This window comes from Centroberyx affinis, unplaced genomic scaffold (assembly GCF_046629955.1).
Source record: "Centroberyx affinis isolate AG114_WGS23_722 - 3 ecotype Tasmania unplaced genomic scaffold, CSIRO-AGI_Caff_v1 ptg004658l_1, whole genome shotgun sequence".
Lineage (NCBI taxonomy): Eukaryota > Metazoa > Chordata > Actinopteri > Beryciformes > Berycidae > Centroberyx > Centroberyx affinis.
Genome location: NW_027282252.1, coordinates 122,501 through 140,931, shown reverse-complemented (window position 1 = coordinate 140,931; position 18,431 = coordinate 122,501). Strand labels below are relative to the sequence as shown.

General features: G+C 44.0%; 1 protein-coding gene across 1 annotated transcript in view; it reads left to right on the top strand.

Moving 5' to 3' along the window:
* Positions 1-2,761: 2,761 nt before the first annotated feature.
* Positions 2,762-18,431, top strand: part of LOC139665688 (plasmanylethanolamine desaturase 1) — a 35,135-nt gene continuing 19,465 nt past the window's right edge. The window contains exon 1 of the mRNA XM_071544778.1: positions 2,762-3,166. Within this exon, the coding sequence (XP_071400879.1) occupies positions 3,007-3,166 (160 nt within the window). The 5' untranslated portion in view covers positions 2,762-3,006. The remainder of the gene's footprint in view (positions 3,167-18,431) is intronic.

The window sequence follows — 18,431 nt, the reverse complement described above, 5'->3', positions numbered from 1 at the left end:
TTTTTTTTTTTGTTTTTTTTTTGTTTTGTTGAGTTTTTTTGGATTGGGTTTTCCAGTCTCTATGGGGCCTATAATGGTTATTGTAAAAAATGAATATCATCGATTTCAGTGCGTCTGGTCAATGACTGCTTTTTAAATGTGAATTAACCAGATTGCAATAATCTAGTACAGACAAAAAAAAGATAAAACAAATAAATAAATCACAAATAAAGAGAATCTCTGTGTGATGTGCGTTTATTGAAAGGAAATGCATGTGTTCTCCTACCATCCATATAAACTCAAATGTTATAATGCTGCTTCTGCATTGCGGGGAGAACTTGGCCTCTGACCCATTTTGGGCCCCAAGCCATGGTTTCAGAAACCAGGCTGTACGCAGACACAGAGACAGAAGTGAACACACTTTGTATGCCTGCATACACTCCGCTCCTCCCGGCTCCAGAGATGCCGCTTCCAACTGTTACAACAGCAACACCAGACCTTCTCCCTCAGCCTCATGACTGGAATACAGTAGGCGTCTCATTTTGTGTCAAATTTCTGTTCTCTCTCTAATGTGATTCCTTTGCCTCAGTATCTCAGCCTCCCTTCCACCCACCACACTAGTATATTTCCACTGGATCTCTGTGGTATGTCCAGATTTTAAAAGAATGATGTACAAACCCACAAATGGGGACTATAGAGGGACATCAGGCCATCATGAATCTACAGGACCATTAGTTATCAGGTGGGCACATTCCTTCACTGATGCTTCGCTGAATTAGACCCACCACACCTCCAGAAGGCCAAACAGTGCATTCCAGCATAGTGGAACCTCAGGCCTTCATATCCACTCTCAGCAGATTCAGGACTTAGTGCCCAGGTACCTCATTACCTACCTGCAAACCATACTACCTCAGCATCTATATGCATGTAACTACACTGCAAAAGTTGTTTTGCACTCTGTATTCCACTCTGTATCCTGCAGCGTTGGCTACACATGCTATACCAGCTTCATCATTTCTACCTGGCCCTGCAGCAGTGTGGACTCAGGTGTCTTCCATGCTCAAAAAAAGGATATAGTCTACTCTCCACTGACTGATGATTAGTATCGGTCAGTGGAGACAGTTCTGCAGTTTTACAGGAGGAATGATATGTGACAGTGCTGCAGGTACATGCTTGTGCTTGTACTCACCTAATAGTGTGACAGTCGACTTTGCTTCAATAGGAACTGGAGTCCTGGGATCCAGTCCAACAGAAATCCTGGAGAATTGATTGGTCAGAAAAAAATGCTGTTGCTCACAATCGTTTGGCACAATTGCCCATGTCACTTCCCGCAAAACACTGGCTGTGTATCACCGGCTCCGGGAACCTGGGGGACTGACCTTGCTGTGCGTCTGTCCGTCTCCTTTCTGGACTGAGGCCTTCCAGGGTCTGATCCAGCTCCGCACCTTACAGACCTGGTTTCTCTGCTTCCACAGTGTTGAGTGAGGAGTGATTAGAGGCAACCATCTGGCCGAGGTAGTGGTTTCACTCCAAGAACCTCTGTATAGATTTGACCCCGTCTGAGAAGACTTTGGGGTTAGGTATTTGGTAGAGAAGAGTGTACTTGAATACACTGTGGGCGGGGAGATAAGAGGTAACAGTTTACTGACTAAAAACTAAGATCACATAGCCAAATTCATACATTTTTTCAATGTGCAATATGTTGAAAATATGGGTGAAATCAAACTATTTTGAAAGAACGTGCAGGGTCCCAGAACCACACTTTGGGAACCACTGGCTGAGGCATGTGGCATGTACATGCCTACATGACTGCTTCTCCACTTGTATTATGATATATTATGAATAAAATATGTAATTGTATTTGTAAAATATATGTATTATTTTATTTTAATTTATTTATTTTGTATTATTATTTTGTGTATTACATATCATTCTCTTTCTCTCTGTCTCAATTTTCTGTTCACAAAGACAAATTTACATGAAAACATATAAAAGGAATATAAATCAACCAGGTACACAACTTAAGTTAAAAAAAAATAAAAATAATAAAAAAAAATCACTATAATATTCAGATTATGTAGGAATGGGGCGCATAGTGTGTCTGGGGTACCTTGAATTTCTAGTGACCTTATTGTATTTTATGGTATTTTTTATGACCTGTGGTACTATGGGATTTAAATGTTTTGAGCTATAGTAGCTGCATGATATTTAAGGCTTTGCTCTGGTGTTTGTATAGTAGGCCTATCCCTCTATAATAAATTCTACTATAACAATGTAATCATTATTATTATTTCCGACCAACAACTGTTGTATTTACCACTTCCCAACATGGTTCAGGAATTTACGAGGAACACCTGAAGGCAACAGCAAAGATCACCCCACGGTTGAACCGGTGACATAAGGGATCCTCGATCATTTTATTGCTCGGTGTCCGCGGGGTGTGTATGGGGGAACAGACAGATTCAGTCTGACCCAGGTATACTGTGTGAAAACAAGGAGTGGTCTTTTGTCTGATAATGCAGGCGGACTTCCACACAACCATGAAGGACAACAGGGGTTTTAATCACCAATTCCACTTTTTTATCATAACAACATTTTACAGACGGCCCCTATCGCCGACGTGACAGCTGAACTGGCTGCAGAAATAAAGTTTGCTCAACATAATTCGCACAATGAGAGTCGTGGCACAACTGACGGTTCCCGCCCCGTGTGTAAACATCTTTCCGCGTTATAAACGGTGACAGCGGTTGATAACCCGAGCTGTGACGACTGTAACCCGTGAAATAGGTCTGTGTGTCAGCGCAGCCCCGTCCGTGTTGTATTTCCGGGTGGTACGGGGCTGCTCCGGTACATCACAGCTAGCATCAGTCGGTTCAGCCTGCCTCCCTCCCCGAGCCACAACAACACCCACCGGGGGCCCGGAGACAAACAAAACCAAACAGTTATTGACCGAGACAGATCTATAATTGATGTCTGATAGCTGAAAGCCAAAGCGGGGGGCAGCAGGGCGGGCAGCGGGCAGGAGTTATGGCGGCGTCGCTTCTCTCCGAGACCGAGATCAGGCACCGGTCCATGGCGGAGGAGGATCCGAACGGCAATGAGCACGGGGCGGCTGCCCGCAGCGCGGCGCCTCGCTGGGGACCGCAGCACGCCGGGGCCCGACAGCTGGCCAGGCTTTACTCTCCCGGTGAGGACGGCTTTATTGCCGTTGTTGTTATTGTTGTCAGTCATTTGTAACGGGGCTGGGGAATGAGACATGACATCAGTACAGGCCTAAACAACAGTGAAGCATCACACCTGATGGGCGCAGGGATGATGATGTGGAGGATGAGGATGATGATGATAATGAGGATGAGGATGTAGGCATGCTTGTTGAAATACTGCTAATAAGTTGGCTATGGGCTAACTTAGCAGTGATATTTCATTTGTGACTAACAGCTCACTTAATCAGCACAATGTCTATGTGCTTCTCATCATGGCCATACATGCAGTAGGATTTGTCATGTAACCTGCTGTACATTATTGAATAAAGCTGTATGAAGGTCTACACACAATTAGACATTGACACTAATATAGAAACAGTCTGTAGCCTAACATGTCCAGATAAGGCATCATCATATATACAGTATGTTGTGCAACCTGTATTCCAGAGCAGTTTCTGACTTTCGGTCTAAGACTAGGGATGGATTTGCATCCAAACCTAAAGGCCAAGTCTATATGATTGAAATATCCCTAGCATTTTCTATAAACACTGCAGGCAAAAACCATGAGGTGAAGCAGAAGCAGCGGTCAAAAGCATTGATGGGCAACAGTTTGAGACACAGGTGATGGGTGATAATGCCTTCAGCTGGGATCTGTATTGACTAATGGGACAAAATCAATGTGTGTGACAGTCTACTGGCTACGAGTACATTAGTAAAATGACCTTGGTAATACTTGTTGGCAGAATTTCCCATCTGCATCACCTCAAGGTGTTGCTTCTGTGTCTCGACCCTGAGGCCTCCTGCAGTAGCGTGCGTGTAGTTCTTTTTCAACAAATAGCCTACAACTCCTAGTGAATATTCTCCCATAAGCTGCACTTCCTCCCCCTTATCGCCCCTTCATCCTTTTCCACTCACTAGTCTTTTTCTCCCATTCCTATTTTCCTTAGCCATCATCTTCCGTTTCTGTCTCTCTTTTGGTCATTATATCTGTTAGTCAGTCTATCCTCCTAGTCAAGTCATCTAAAACAATTTAAAAGCCGAGGAACTTTACATCCTTAACATGTCCTTGTTCCATGAGCCTGCTGAAGGTTTCCAGGCTTTTTAGCTGATGATCCTTTCTTTGCTGCCATTTGATGTCACAGCTCCTGTCTGGCCCTTTACTGTCCTAACCAGCATTTGGTTTAATTCAAATAGGGACTCAAAATGGTGCGAGGCAAAGCATCAATTTAAGGCATTTAAAATGAGCCATTTTAATACTGGATATATGTTGAATTGGGTATGGGGATTGCAGATGCAGTGTGCCTCCAACCTCAGCTAAGAAACCCGTCTTACCAGTTGTGCATCATGCTGGACTGTGCCACATTTTGCCTGACCATCTGCCCCGCTTTGCACTTCACTGAGCATTTTAATTGCCTCTAGTTGGGCCATGTTGGCCACTTGTTAATGCTTCTTAAAATAGGAATGGTGATCAGAGGAAGGTTTGCTTCACTATAACCAAGCTATTGTGAAATTTATATAACATGTGCCACTAGGCAGACACTTTTACCCAAAGCTCCTTCCAGTTGCAGGAGTGCATGCATGTTAAGTGAGGGAATAGAACCTTACTCTCTTGCTCTACTCACTTTATTTTCATTCAACCCTTTTTAACCACACAAGCCAATGACAAGCAAATACTACGCTACAGACCGGTAGTCCTATTTTAGACGCGATGAATAACCATCACCTTAGCCATTAATGGAATTGGATCTACTGTTCTATTCAGTGCCATTACATTAGCAGGATAATAATCTAGACACTGATCTTTTGTGTGTGTCGATTCTGCCAGGCAACGCGCTCATGGACATGCATGCATGCAGACGAGCTCGCGTACACACACAAACACACACACACACACACACACAACACCTGTCAAACATATGTTGTTGCTGTTGATCATTTTGTTTAATTAAACTTGGATGCAAGCTAATGGGAAGAGAGGGAGCGAGAGAGATGGGGAGAGAGAGAGGGTGCAGAGGGTCAACAAGTTTGTTTAGCGCTTAGTTGGTGTGTTTTTATTGCTTCATAGTTTGATGGAGTTTGGTTTTACAGGAATCCTACTGCTAATACTAGAGATGGAAACCTTTGAATGACTTGTGGTTTAAATACTTTGAATGGCAACAATAGAAGATGAGTCTAAGTTAATCTCCTTGCACAGTTTCAAAGAATTAGGCAAGGCAAGGCAAACTTTATTTATATAGCACTTCATTTCATACACAAGGCAAATACAATGTGCTTCACATAAAACAGAAAAAATACATAAAATGACATTAAAAGCAGCTTCACCTGATTTCGTTTTCACCCTGGGAACAACTAACAGACCGGTCCCAGATGACCTCAGAGGTCGGGGTGGCTCATACCCTAGGAGCAGGTCAGAAATGTATTTTGGAGCTAAGCCATTTAGCGCTTTATAGACAAGCAGCAGAATTTTAAAATCTGTTTTATCTAAGTCTATCTAAGAATGAAGCACTACATTGCTGTGGCTCAACCTTTTTCATATCAAGGACCCCTAATTTAGTCCATAGGGCCACGGACCCCCATTTAATAAGATTTTGTCTCTTGGACGCAAATCTGAGAATATTTTTATTGTCTTGAATCCCATGACTATCTGTATTGTAGGTAGAGATAACAGTGAAACTATGATCAAAACAGTCATTCTTTTACATTCTCTAACTTCTTGTAAATGAAATAATGGTTTAAGTTTGACAACTCATCAATTTGCTGGGGACCCCCTAGAACCTCCTCAAGGACCCATGACGGTCCCCTGACCCCACATTGAGAAACACTGGACTAGAGTGAAGTTCGGTGCCATCTCATTTTCAAGACGGGCATACAGCCGTCCTGCCAGTTGCAACGTGAAACCACATTAAACTCGATATGTCGGTGTGCCTCTGGATGATTATACCGGAAGGGACGCTATTATCTGGTGTCGTCTTTTACTACAACTCACCGTAGATAGGACTCTGTCTCATATGACCTGCTTCCATTCAGCTTTGTTGAAGGTGAGGGATTTAAAGAGCTGAAAGAAGTTTTTTTGTTCCAGAAAAAAGTGTCATAGGCAGATAAAGTCTGACATACAACCGTTTGCTGTGGCTGCTGCTCTATCATTATGTAAATGTCAGTGCCAGTCAAGGTTCTAATCTCAGTTTGGTTCCAGTGTTTAATCGGGAAACAGCCTCGCAACCGCCTAGACAATATGACACAAAAAATTCTCCATTGACAACAAATAAGCAAAACTGTTTCAGGCAGCTGCTGAAACACTGGTGCAGTTTTAGTTTTTTAATGCCAATGAAAAGCGTGAACCGACCTTTGTGTTTGTGTGTCAGAAACTATTACTGACTGTTTTACTGCAGGTTTGCCCGACCTCCCGGAAGCCTGAGGCTCCTGTTGTTTTAAAAACTCCATTACAAACAGATCAGAAACATACTGCTGCCTTAACATAATACATCATTTTAAAACTGTGTATTGTATTTTTTCCCAATATTACTTTATAGCAGCACAATCATTGTATCCTGTAAAAAGTAGTTCCTTTCTGCCTCTTCACTGCCACTGGAAGTAACAGTTTTTTAGCTGTTTATATTTCTTCTACACCAAGTTGTTAACAGGACAACATGGCTTCACACTGCGCACATTACTAATGTATTATTTTGTATTTAGAAAGCACAGATGTCCAGTGGAATTTATACAACCGAACGTACCGTTTTACACTAATAGGCCCGGGAAGAAATCTCCATCTGTTCGTGGGGATATTTTGATAGATGAGACGCTTTAACTCGTGGGAGGATGGACGGTAGACGGATGTGTGGATGAGGGAGGGATGAACAGAAAGGACAGCGACAGATAAACACAGATAGTTAAACATACGAAAGCGGAGAGGATGCCGATGAAAACCCGGTTGCATGTTTGGGACCTGTTTTTGCCAGCCTGTTGCGACTGAGCTACTGTAGCGCTGATTGACGGTTAAGAGGATCACGCGTGCATTTGGGGTCCCGACGCTTTATCCCCTCTCACTTAGCGGCCGCGGAGCTTAGTTAGCACACTGACTCTGGGTAAAAATAACCCAGGGAGGCCGTGATACAGGGCCGGCGTTCTGAGGCCGCGCAGATGGTCTCCTCTGTCTGGCAAACTCTCGATCGGTTCACTTCACTATTAAAGTATAGTTAAGTTCACATTTGGTCATTGAACCTGACGAGTTATTATATGTGAAGTTTGGTGCTTGGTGTGAACTGCCTCCTACACTGGATGGTCCCGGATCAGCTTACTGTAATATTCGGTGAAAGAATCTGTGAGATCCATTATTGTCTGATCGTTGCGTAGGGCTTCCTATGTATATTCCACTAGTTTAGGTTTGCTCCTATAAACCGTTGTATGTTCTTAAAAGAAAATTACACCCTCGGATATTCTTATGCTGTTACAGTTTTTTGTGATCAGGTATTGTAAATTACCGTTTTTGGTGTTCCCACTTCCCCTCAACCTGCCTCGTTCACTTCTACTTCAGTTTGTGATTTCCTACATTTCCCAGAATGCCTTTTGACAACCCTCTAAGAGCACGTGCCTGAACGTGTCTGACCATTGGGTTTTATGTGTACAGTAGATGCAAAGAGCGATAGCAGAGTGAGAAGTTTTCCAGTAGAAAATGTGTGAGTCACACTCCTTGCTCAAACAAAGTCTATTGAGGCTGCTGTCGGTGGAGAAACTGGTATCTGCCTTTTCTACAATATTTCCTGTATGATTATTGAACGTTGGTGTGCATTGGTGTGTCTAAAAAGACGCCACAGTTCTTTGATTTCTTGTAAACTCTAACTTCTTTTTGATTTCTTCATCCTTTGTGAAAGCCACCATGTTGAAGACGTTGCCCCCTAAACCTCTCTGAAAGCAGGGAAACACCAGAGATGGGAAATGCTAAATTATTTAGCCTACCATTGAGGCAGTTGAAGTCTTCGGCAATGAGTTAACCTCAGGCCAACGTAGTTAAATATCTGTAACCATGTTCAAATATATAGTTTAACACAGGTTATGCTACACAGGAATCATTCTGATCCTTTAGTGATGGATAAATATTGTTTATAGCAGAGATGGGGATTAAGATGTTGGACAAAATTAGTGATACTAGTATTTGATGATGTTTCTATATGTTCTATCAGCTGTATTTTGAGTAGCATGGCACGGGTTTAATCATGCAAATTCATTTTTTAATTTTTTTTATAGTAATTGTCACAGAATGTTTAAGATGAATATTTTCTAGGTAAATCAAAATAATATCAACAGGGACAACATGGGACGCAGTGAGGCCACAAGATCAGCTTTCCAAAGACTGAGAGGAACTGCCTGATTTTTCTCATCAAAGGGCATCTCATTGATTGCAAATCTATTTTCAACATGTTGGTTTGGTCCCTGTGTCACTACACATGTTCTATGCATGACGGACAATGGCAGCTGTCAATCACCAGACAGTCCAATGCCACATCAGACTTTTCCAGCTTACTATGTGTCCTGGGGAAAAACACTACCCTGTTATGTTTATGGTTAAAATCCTCATCTGTCTCGCCTACGTTTCCCGGCCTTATTCACCGAAAAGCAGGTGGCTGTGTATAAAAAGAATATTTTTCTTTTTATCACCGGACAAATTGTAGGACGACTTATCAGCGTTTCTCATTTGAACCGAGGGGCCCAGCGGGTCGCAAGTGGAAGATCTGCTCAGGAACGCTAACAATGCTGCCAAGCCATTTCATGGAAACTTAAGGACAAAAATGTTTCCCACATGCTGACAAGTGTCTGTTAAAGAAAAATAAACAGCTGAAATTCAAAATGTCAAAGTAGCCGTTAAGGGAGCGCCACGCTGTTCTGCGCCTACATGTTTGGGTCCGGCTCAGAGCCGGCGGGAGGTAAATCTAAATAGCAGTTTGGCTTGTTAGAGTTTGGAGAAGTTAGATGAGGCGTCGGCGATGCTCCGTAGGGCCAAACATGGGCTCATTACCGCAAAGCTGAGATGGACAAACAGCTGGACGCGGCTCCCTCTCCCTCTGTTCCTGCGTCTCTCCGTTCCTCTCTCCCGCTCTCTCTATCCATCCCCTCGTCTCTCTCCGTCTCTCCAAGTGTCACGGTCTGCTGACTGCCTCTCCTCTTCCTTTCCTTTGCCTTTGCCTTTCCTTTCCTTTCCTTTCCTTTCCTTTTCCTCTGTTCTGTTCTCTCCTTCCTCTCCCTCTCCTCTCCTCTCCCTCTCCCCTCTCCTCCTCTCCTCTCCTCTCCTCTCCTCTCCTCTCCTCTCCTCTCCCTCGTTTCCTCAAATGCAGTTTCACATGTTGTTTCTCTTCTGCTTTCTAAAATTTGCCAGACATCTCAGTCAGGTCGCATGTGTCTCCGTTTCTGTCTGTTAGTGTGTATGTCTATCTTGTGACTTGTCTGTGTGAAAGTGATCTGGTTGTGTGTGTGTGTGTGTGTGTGTGTGTGTGTGTGTGTGTGTGTGTGTGTGTGTGTGTGTGAACTCGGGTTACCCTGGAGGACCCAGTGTCAGTGCCTGTAAGCGATCTAAAGAGCGATAGTGATCTTCAACCTTGTTCCGCTCATCTCAGTCTGACTGCTCACGCTGACTCGCATGTCAGACTGCTCCCATTAAACACACACACACACACACACACACACACACACACACACACACACACACAGTGTAGGAGTTTCTCTAAGTGCTCTTTGCTTATAGGTGTGTCGTGCTATAAAGGTACAGTATATTTTTTTTGGCACAAACCAGCTTTGCATATCTCAAAAGAACTATTGCACACTGAACACTGCACACACACAGATGAAATGGCTGCCAATCTTGCCTTAATTACTCTGCAAACGTTAGGGCTTAAAAAACAATATTAATAAAGGTTTAAAATTATAATCTACACTAACATTCATAGCAATAAAAGCTTTGTGAAAAATCTATTTTGTCTTAAGCCGCGAGCAAATAATTTAGTAGGAAATGGGACTATTGTCATATTTAATTCAATGCAGTTTGTAAAATAATTATATATCAGCTTCCTTATAGGGAGGTGAAAGTGTTTCTCACTGAACTTTGATTGCAAGCATCAAAAAGTGTGATAGCTGTACTTCCTTATTCCGCTTGGAGAGTAAATCCATGCCACAGAGCCTGGATACTAACGTCTCCAGCTGTAAAAACAATAACTCTTCAATATAACTAGACAATAGTTTAGATAGTTCCTGCTTACTGATGCTCTTTACTAGGGCACAGAAATATTAGTAATTAGTAATTTTCTCATTTAGGCTGACTTGCAGTGGAAAGGCATAGTTTATCTTTTCTTTTTTTGACCCTTGTTTAATCAGGCAAAATGGCTAAGAATACATTCTTGCTTACAGCAACTGCCTGAGGGAGTAGTAGTGCAGGGAGGGAGAGATACAGTACAACACACACACACACACACACACACACACACACACACACACACACACACACACTGTATTATTTAATTCATCACCATACTGGCAAAGTAAATGTCACACTTAGGACTGCCTAATTCTGTCAGAGAAATTAATAAAATAAAGATTTAAAGATCATATTTTTTCTTGTTGCTTATTAATTGTAGGCACCTTTTTCACATTTCTTTTTCAGCACTTGGCGAAAGTCCCCTAACATTTTTGGCTATTAACTGCCTTACAGTTTTAATATAATTTAGATTTTCTGTGATTTTCATTGATTTTAATCTTTCTTTTTTTTTTTTACCACAGTTGAGAATGCCAAAAGCCTCATTATCATAGTCTTTCCCATAGACTCCGTTACCATAACAACGGAAGCAGGGCAAGGTCATTTAAGATTAAGGTTAAATTTCAGAATATACAGGTAACAATGAGCAGCATACTACTATGTAATACATATTTAGGATATTATATCCTTTTATGACTTTTCATGTTCTTAAAAAAATACTTACAGATTTTCTTTTGTCGTTTGTTGAAATTATTCTGTCCTGTTTCAGTTCTCCTGATGAACAGAAAAAGAAACAGAATTCACTTCACAAGATATTCATGTGATCTCACTCAGTCTACATGCACACAAACATTAAGTTGCATTAAGGAAACACATGTTCAGGGGCGAGTCAGAGTTTGTCCAGCCTTGGGAGTGGTTCACTGTCTCCAGCAGTCCAGCAGATGAAGGACTGTCTCACTGCTCAGTAGAGAACAGGTTTGATTTGTAGAAAGCGGTTTTTACCAAACTGTGATGAAGCCTGATGGCTTCCAGGTGTAGAGGAGTGAAGGTCTGGCCTGAATTTCTCTTCAAGACCATGGCACGGTGGAAAACTCACAAGTGACAACTCACACACACACACACACACACACACTTCTACCCCTCCCACCCAGGCTGTTCTGTACTCCAGGCTCTGAACTGCTGACACCAAGGTCATGAAGGTCAGGGGTCAGAACCCATCTGAGGCATGTGCGCTGGGCCTTGAGATTCACCTGGGCTCTACTTGGCTTTGACCTGTGTGTGTGTGTGTGTGTGTGTGTGTGTGTGTGTGTGTGTGTGTGTGTGTGTCTTTGTGACCCCAGTGTACATATAGCTAGTGCGGGCCAGGGAGATGAACTATTCTAGAGTCAGCAGAATCAGTGGATTAAACTGCTCCATTTCGTTACTGTGTGTGTGTGTGTGTGTGTGTGTGTGTGTGTGTGTGTGTGTGTGTGTGTGTGTGTGTGTGTGTGTGTGTGTGTGTGTGTGTGTGGTGTGTGTGTGTGTGTGTGTGTGTGTGTGTGTGTGTGTGTGTGTGTGTGTGTGTGTGGGGCGGTGAGTGTATTTCAGTGCCCTGGTTTGTGTTTTATTGAGGAGCACAGCAGGAGGAATGGCAGGTAGCCTACTTTCTCTCTCTCTCTCTCTCTCTCCTCTCTCTCTCTCTCTCTCTCTCTCTCTCTCTCTCTCTCTCTCTCTCTGTCCACCCCCTCCTCTCTTACTCTCTCTATATGAACAGTATTTCCTGAATGCAATTGGCATCAAAATGCATTGGCATCAAAATGCATACAAAACACCTGCCCCACCAATCATCACAACTTTAAATCAATTAACAATCTAATCAGCTCACATGTCAAAAAGCAGACCTTTGCATTTTTTTTATTTGACTTTTTTTATTTGACTTTTACTTGACCTCAAAATCAACCATTTTTAGGCATAAATCAGTTAGAAAATGGCAGTTTGCGTGGGAGTTTCTAATGAAGTTCTAATGAAAGCATTAGGTTTTATTGTAAAACCTAATAGGTTGAATCACTATTGTGTTATATCAGGTGATCATAGAGAACAGCAAATCATTTATTTATATGAAAATGTCACTGATCATGACTTAGCACTTTCCCCCCAAATCATGCCTGCACACATTGGCACAATCCAAGTCTACTTAATTACTTAGTTACTTAATTACTAGTACTAATTGATCTCATTCAATAAACGTAATTGACGTCAACTGTGTAATGAAGGTCATTCAGGTAAAATTGTTTATATTTTTTGTTGTATAAATTACTAATTTTGGACCTTTACAGTAGATTCACAGCCCAGAATCACAAACACATGGAGAAATACAATACACAATACACATAAAAGATGCACACACACATTCATGCGCACACACACACACACAAACAATGCTTTGGGCTAGCCTTCCAGTCAGGATTTTGCTACTGACCTTGACCATCGCTAGAGTGGAGCTGGGAATGGTATGCATTTTCAGAGATGAGCTCTGTGTGTGTGTGAGTGTGTGTGTGTGTGTGCGTGTCTGTGTTGTATGCCATCCCCTTATCTCTTGGGCTTTCAGCTACCACCATATTCATCTGTGGCCCTCATAAGGATAATCACACACACACACGCACACACACACACACACACACGGTGGGATCTGTCTGTCCTTTTTTTCTGTCTCCACAGGGGAGCTGGAGCAGGGCCTACTTACACTGGCTCTCGTGGGTTAAAATCGAGCTGTGTGTGCGTGTGTGTGTGTGTGTGCGTGTGTGTGTGTGTGTGTGTGTGTGTGTTGTTGTGTATACATGCATCTGTTTGTCTACATGCGCGCGTGTGTGTGTGCGTGTGTGTGTGTGTGTGTGTAGTCAGTCATTGTGTCGGTATGCCGTTATTGAATCTCATTTGCCACATTCCTCTCTTTGTTGCTGTTGAATCTACAGGGTAATGGATTTATTAAGTTTGTCTGGCAGGATTGTGTGTGTGTGTGTGTGTGTGTGTGTTTAGGCTGTGTGTGTGCGGGTTTGGGTATGCGAGAGTCTGTCTGTGTTCATCCACATAAAGATATACATATTGTGTCTGTGCATGTGTGTGTATCGTTTCTTCATCTGTGGTATGTACTTTGCGTTGATGTTGGTTTTGTGTGTGTGTGTGTGTGTGTGTGTGTGCGAATGGATGAGTGGGTGAGAGAGACTGTGTTTGCTTGCTTGCCTGTGTTGTGCACCATCATTGTGTGTGTGTGTGTGTGTGTGTGTGTGTGTGTGAGTGTGTGTATGTCCCAGGTTGTGTGGTCCGTTGAGATCAGATGAAAGGAAAGAGGCCTGTGACTGATCCACTCCTCCTGAACAAGGGAATTCGACCTCCTCTCTCTCTCTCTCTTTCTCTCTCTCTCCCCCCTCTCTCTCCCTCTCTTTCTCTCTCACCCTTTCTCTCCCTCTCTTTGTCTCTTTCTGCCTCGCTCTCTCACCTCATCTTTCTCTCTGACTGTCTCTCTCCCTCATCTCTCTCTCTCTCCCTGTCTTTCTCTCTATCTGTCTCTCCCCCTCTCTTTCATTTTCATTCTCTCTCCGAGCATGTGACCCACTTTTACCACCCACATCTCTCTCTCTTTCCCTCTCTCGCTCTCTCCCCAAGTCCCATCTGAAGACGGTCTACTGAGAGCAAACCAGGGGACAGAGAGAGCGAGCGAGAGAGAGAGAGAGAGAGAGAGAGAGAAAAGAATAGCAGAGCCGTCTGTGTTCTCCTCATGCGTAGCATCCTCTGCGATTTAATGGCTTATGTTTTAGTAATCTATACATCAATATGGATAAGTGTTTGTAATTGGAGTTTGTCTCGGAGACGGCGGGACGGGTAAATGGGCTGGAAACGGAAAGAAAGAATGAAAGAAGGAAGGGAAAAGAAAGAAAGGAGCGCTTGTGGCACGTTGGCAGCTCCGGCTCGGGTCTTTGTAGCGCTGACAGGCTGCCATTCTGAGTGTGTGACTCGCTTTTTGTCACAGACTCCGTAGGTGGTTTTTCAGCGTGTGAGTGCGGCTGGCTCGGTGCGTTTTGTGTTCTTCCCCTTCCCGTCCGCTCCCTCGCTGCGTGTGTGTGTGTGTGATCGCGTGATTGGCCGCGTCAGAATCAGAAAGACTTTGTTCTTCCCGGTACAATGAAAGCGCGAGAATTTGTCCGTCGGCGGTGAAGAGACGCATCGGCAACTTGAGAGCGTTACAGCGCGTACCGACGCGACGTGGTGCGAGGATAACAGGACTCCACATTCAGTGTATGGTAAACAGCAGCCTACTGTAGAATAAGCATCCATTATCAACGTGCATTCAGTAACATAACAGCACTGACATGATGATTATGATTACAGCCAGGGACGTAGTGGAGGGTCAACCCACCTAAAGTCAGTTTGCCTTTATCTTTTTATTTGCAGAATAAACTTTAGTCACTGGCTTTAGGTCTGAAATGAAAACCTGCCAAGCGCCAAAAGCCGCTAAAATCTATGGGGGTTAACACAATAAGTGTCATCCACCACACTGGCCAATAAGATTTTAATTTGTCCTCAGGGATACACAGTCCTTGCTCTTTCCTGTTCTCAAACTTTGTCCCTGCCCACCACCGTACACACTCTCTCACTGTGAGCCAATCAAATGAGGCTCTGTATCAAACAGGCTCCTGATTGGCTGCCTGTCACGCTTCCGTTTCTCTGCTGCCTGGATAGTTAACTAGCCTAACATTAGTTGAAACTGAACATTGCTGCCATGTGGCGGCACATAGCAGGTGTGAGGCCGCCAAAACACAAAAATGAAGATGAAGACAAAAAAGAGGTTTTACAATAAAACTCTAAATTTTTATTCAGTGCTTCACGCAATACCTGATTCTATACAAAATAGCATTGAAAACGGGTCGGGTGACATATTTCTATGAAATAGCCTATGTATATTAATTTGGCTGGTTTACCAGCCTTTGACAGGTGAGCCAAAAAGTCAAGTTCGGACACTGCCAACTGGTGGTCACTCACCTAGTTCCAACTTATGATCATCTACATTAAAAAAGTTTTATTAATAAACAGAATATCTCTAAAAGCTACAGTTTGTCAGTGTGTTTCAGTGCTGAAACAGGGCTACCATATCGTTTCCAAACAGCTTGCGTTGTGTGACAGCCTTTTCTCTTAAGGTACGGAGTTCTGCTGGTAAGAAACAGCTTTCTTTGCCTTTCTGACATTTCTAGCTTGTGTTCTGTTGTGCTGGCACATGGTGGTGGCTGATCAGGGAGCTGTTTAATATGCAACACTTCATTTACTTCAGTATTGATTTCCACTGGCTTTCACCTGGGCCACTGCAGACGGTAACGCCACGGTGATGCGTCTCCACAGCGGCAGCCACCGCCACAGCAACTTTATGAATCAATTGAAATTACAGCGCTGTTACCACTGACTTTCATTCTTCCCACTTTTGCATCAGTCTTAATCAGTAGCCTATTGCAGACTTTTCCCCAAGATGTTTTTCTTGGAGTGATGCAGCAAGGTTATAAAAAGCACTTGTGAAGGGAATTGTTCCTGCGGAGGAGAGATTTTCCTGTCATGCAAACAAACGTAATCTGGCTTTGAATCCAGCAGATCTGGGTCCAGGACTGATCCGTGGTAACACACTTGCCTCCGTGACTTTTTTGCACATTTTGTCATTTGTTTTCATTCACAGCAATCTGGATTAAAATGTTTGTTTATTTGTTTCTTATTTATTTATTTCGGGGGTGATTACATGAGCTTCAGATCGCGAGTATACAACGCAACGTGTGACAATCCATTACACTCTCCGCCGTGTTGGCAGACAAAGACCAGAGAGAGGTAAAGTGGCCTAGTCTCTGTCTCCATTAGTCCATTAGTATTCTGGATGTGTTGCCTGCCTGCCCGCTGCCCGCCACTCATTCCCCAGACAGCGAATCAGCCGGCGTTGATTAATTTCAGCCTATTAGCACCCCTCGTTCCCCTCCCCCGGCTCCGCCCAGGTTAAATCCCCGTGCACACCCACGTGCACGCTCGCAGGCGGGGGGTGCGGCTGGGTGAGCGATGGCAGAGAGGTTGCCAGGGAGCCAGTTGTTGTCAGGACGATATTAATGAGTGCACCGCTCTGGCCCTAAGAGTGTGTGTAGATGTGTGTAGGTGCGTGTGTGTGTGTGCGCATGTGTGTAAGTGTATGCACGTGTGTGCCTAAGTGTATGTCTATAATTTTGGTGTTTGTATGCCAAGTGTAGATGTGTGTGTGTGTGTGTGCTGTAACAGTGCTTTGGAGTTTTAGATGGGCTACGAGTGCTGGGTCTGTGTGTGTGTGTGTGTGTGTGTGTGTGTGTGTGTGTGTGTGTGTGTGTGTGTGTGTGTGTGTGTGTGTGTGTGTGTGTGTGTGTGTGTGTGTGTGTGTGTGTGTGTGTGTGTGTGTGTGTGTGTGTGTGTGTGTGTGTGTGTGTGTTCGTTCATATATGATAGCATATGTCCGTTCATACTTACATGCGTACATGTGCCTGTTTGTGTGTGTATGTATGTGTGTGAGATATCCAGCAATGCCATGGCCTGAGGGACAAGGGTTTGTGTGTGTGTGTGTGTGTGTGTGTGTGTATGTGCACGCGCTCTGCGGAGGCCTGTCCTAGTTTCCTTCCCCTCACCAGGGAGCTGGAGGATCCAAGGACTGACGCACATCACCTGACAGCCGCCCCACTGCTCCACGGCCCTGCACCGTGTATGTGTGTGTGTGTGTGTGTGTGTGTGACGGAGATAGAGAGAGTGTCTGAGTTTGTGTATGTGTCAGAGGATGTGTGTGTGTGTGTGTGCGCGTGTGCGCGAGAGAGAGAGTGTGAGAATGTGAGTTAGGAAATCCATTAGTTTTAGTATCATTGTGTGTGCGAGTGCGTATGTGTATGTTAACGCGCGCACGTGTGTGTGTGTGTTTGTGCGCACAGTGTGTGTGGGTGAAAGCGCAGAGAGAGAGTAGGAGAGTGAATTTTGGTGTACTGTTCCCTTGAGGTAGGTGTGTGTGTGTGTGTGTGTGTGTGTGCCTTGGGGCAGAGTGGAGAAAATGGTGTCACATGAAGCTTGGAGACAACAGAGCTAACTGTGCTCTACTTAACCTCACTATGGACTGGGGCTATGTGTACTAAAAACACATTACCGTAATGCAGTGAGCTCGGGCTATGTGCAGTAAACACATTACGTTAATGCACTGGGTTCTGTGCTACATGTAATAAACACATCATGGTAATCCACTGGGCTTGGGTTATGTGCAGTAAACACATGTTGTCATAATTCAGCGGGGCTCGGACTATGCAGGCTAGCGAGTACGCGTCTCTTACCGGGCCGAGGCTCTCCCCATAGGCGAGGGCTATGCAAATTATCATCAGATTATCTTAAATCTGTTTGACCTTGCCTGTAGCCCAGTGCTGACTGCATTATGGAGCCAGTAGCCCAGGGCTAACTGGGTTCTTGCTTCAGAAAGAAGTGGTTTGTTTGGGCAGCATGGGACGGACAGGTCACTTTCCCGGGGCGATGCATGCAAGCTTTTCTGCTGCCAAACAGCCATAGTTTTCAGTGACTGGCCACTTCAACCCCACACTTTCCCAGTACTCCCATTTCCCAGTGATTGGACAAATGTCTAATTGCCTAAGTCATGCATCTTGTAGAGTACTTGCAAATTCACCCAAAAACACATGACCGAGTAAATTGAGTTATATTTCCTCCAACCAGTAACTTGGGAAGCATGAACTGGTCTGCCTTCAGCCATGGCCCAGCTGAAGCTTCATACTGGTGCATCTTTAAACGTGAACCCTGACTGTAGCCGGGGGCTGGCCAGCCCCGACTGTGGAGCTTGGCCCTGGGCTAACTGTTTTCCTGTGAGAGGGCTCCACATTACCCCAGGGCTTGGCTAAATAAGTCCAGGGTTAGTGTTAAGAAATCAGGCGTTAATGTTATGCGCAATGCATTTGTCCTTCATGCTTGCATGAATTACAGTATAGTCATACAGTATG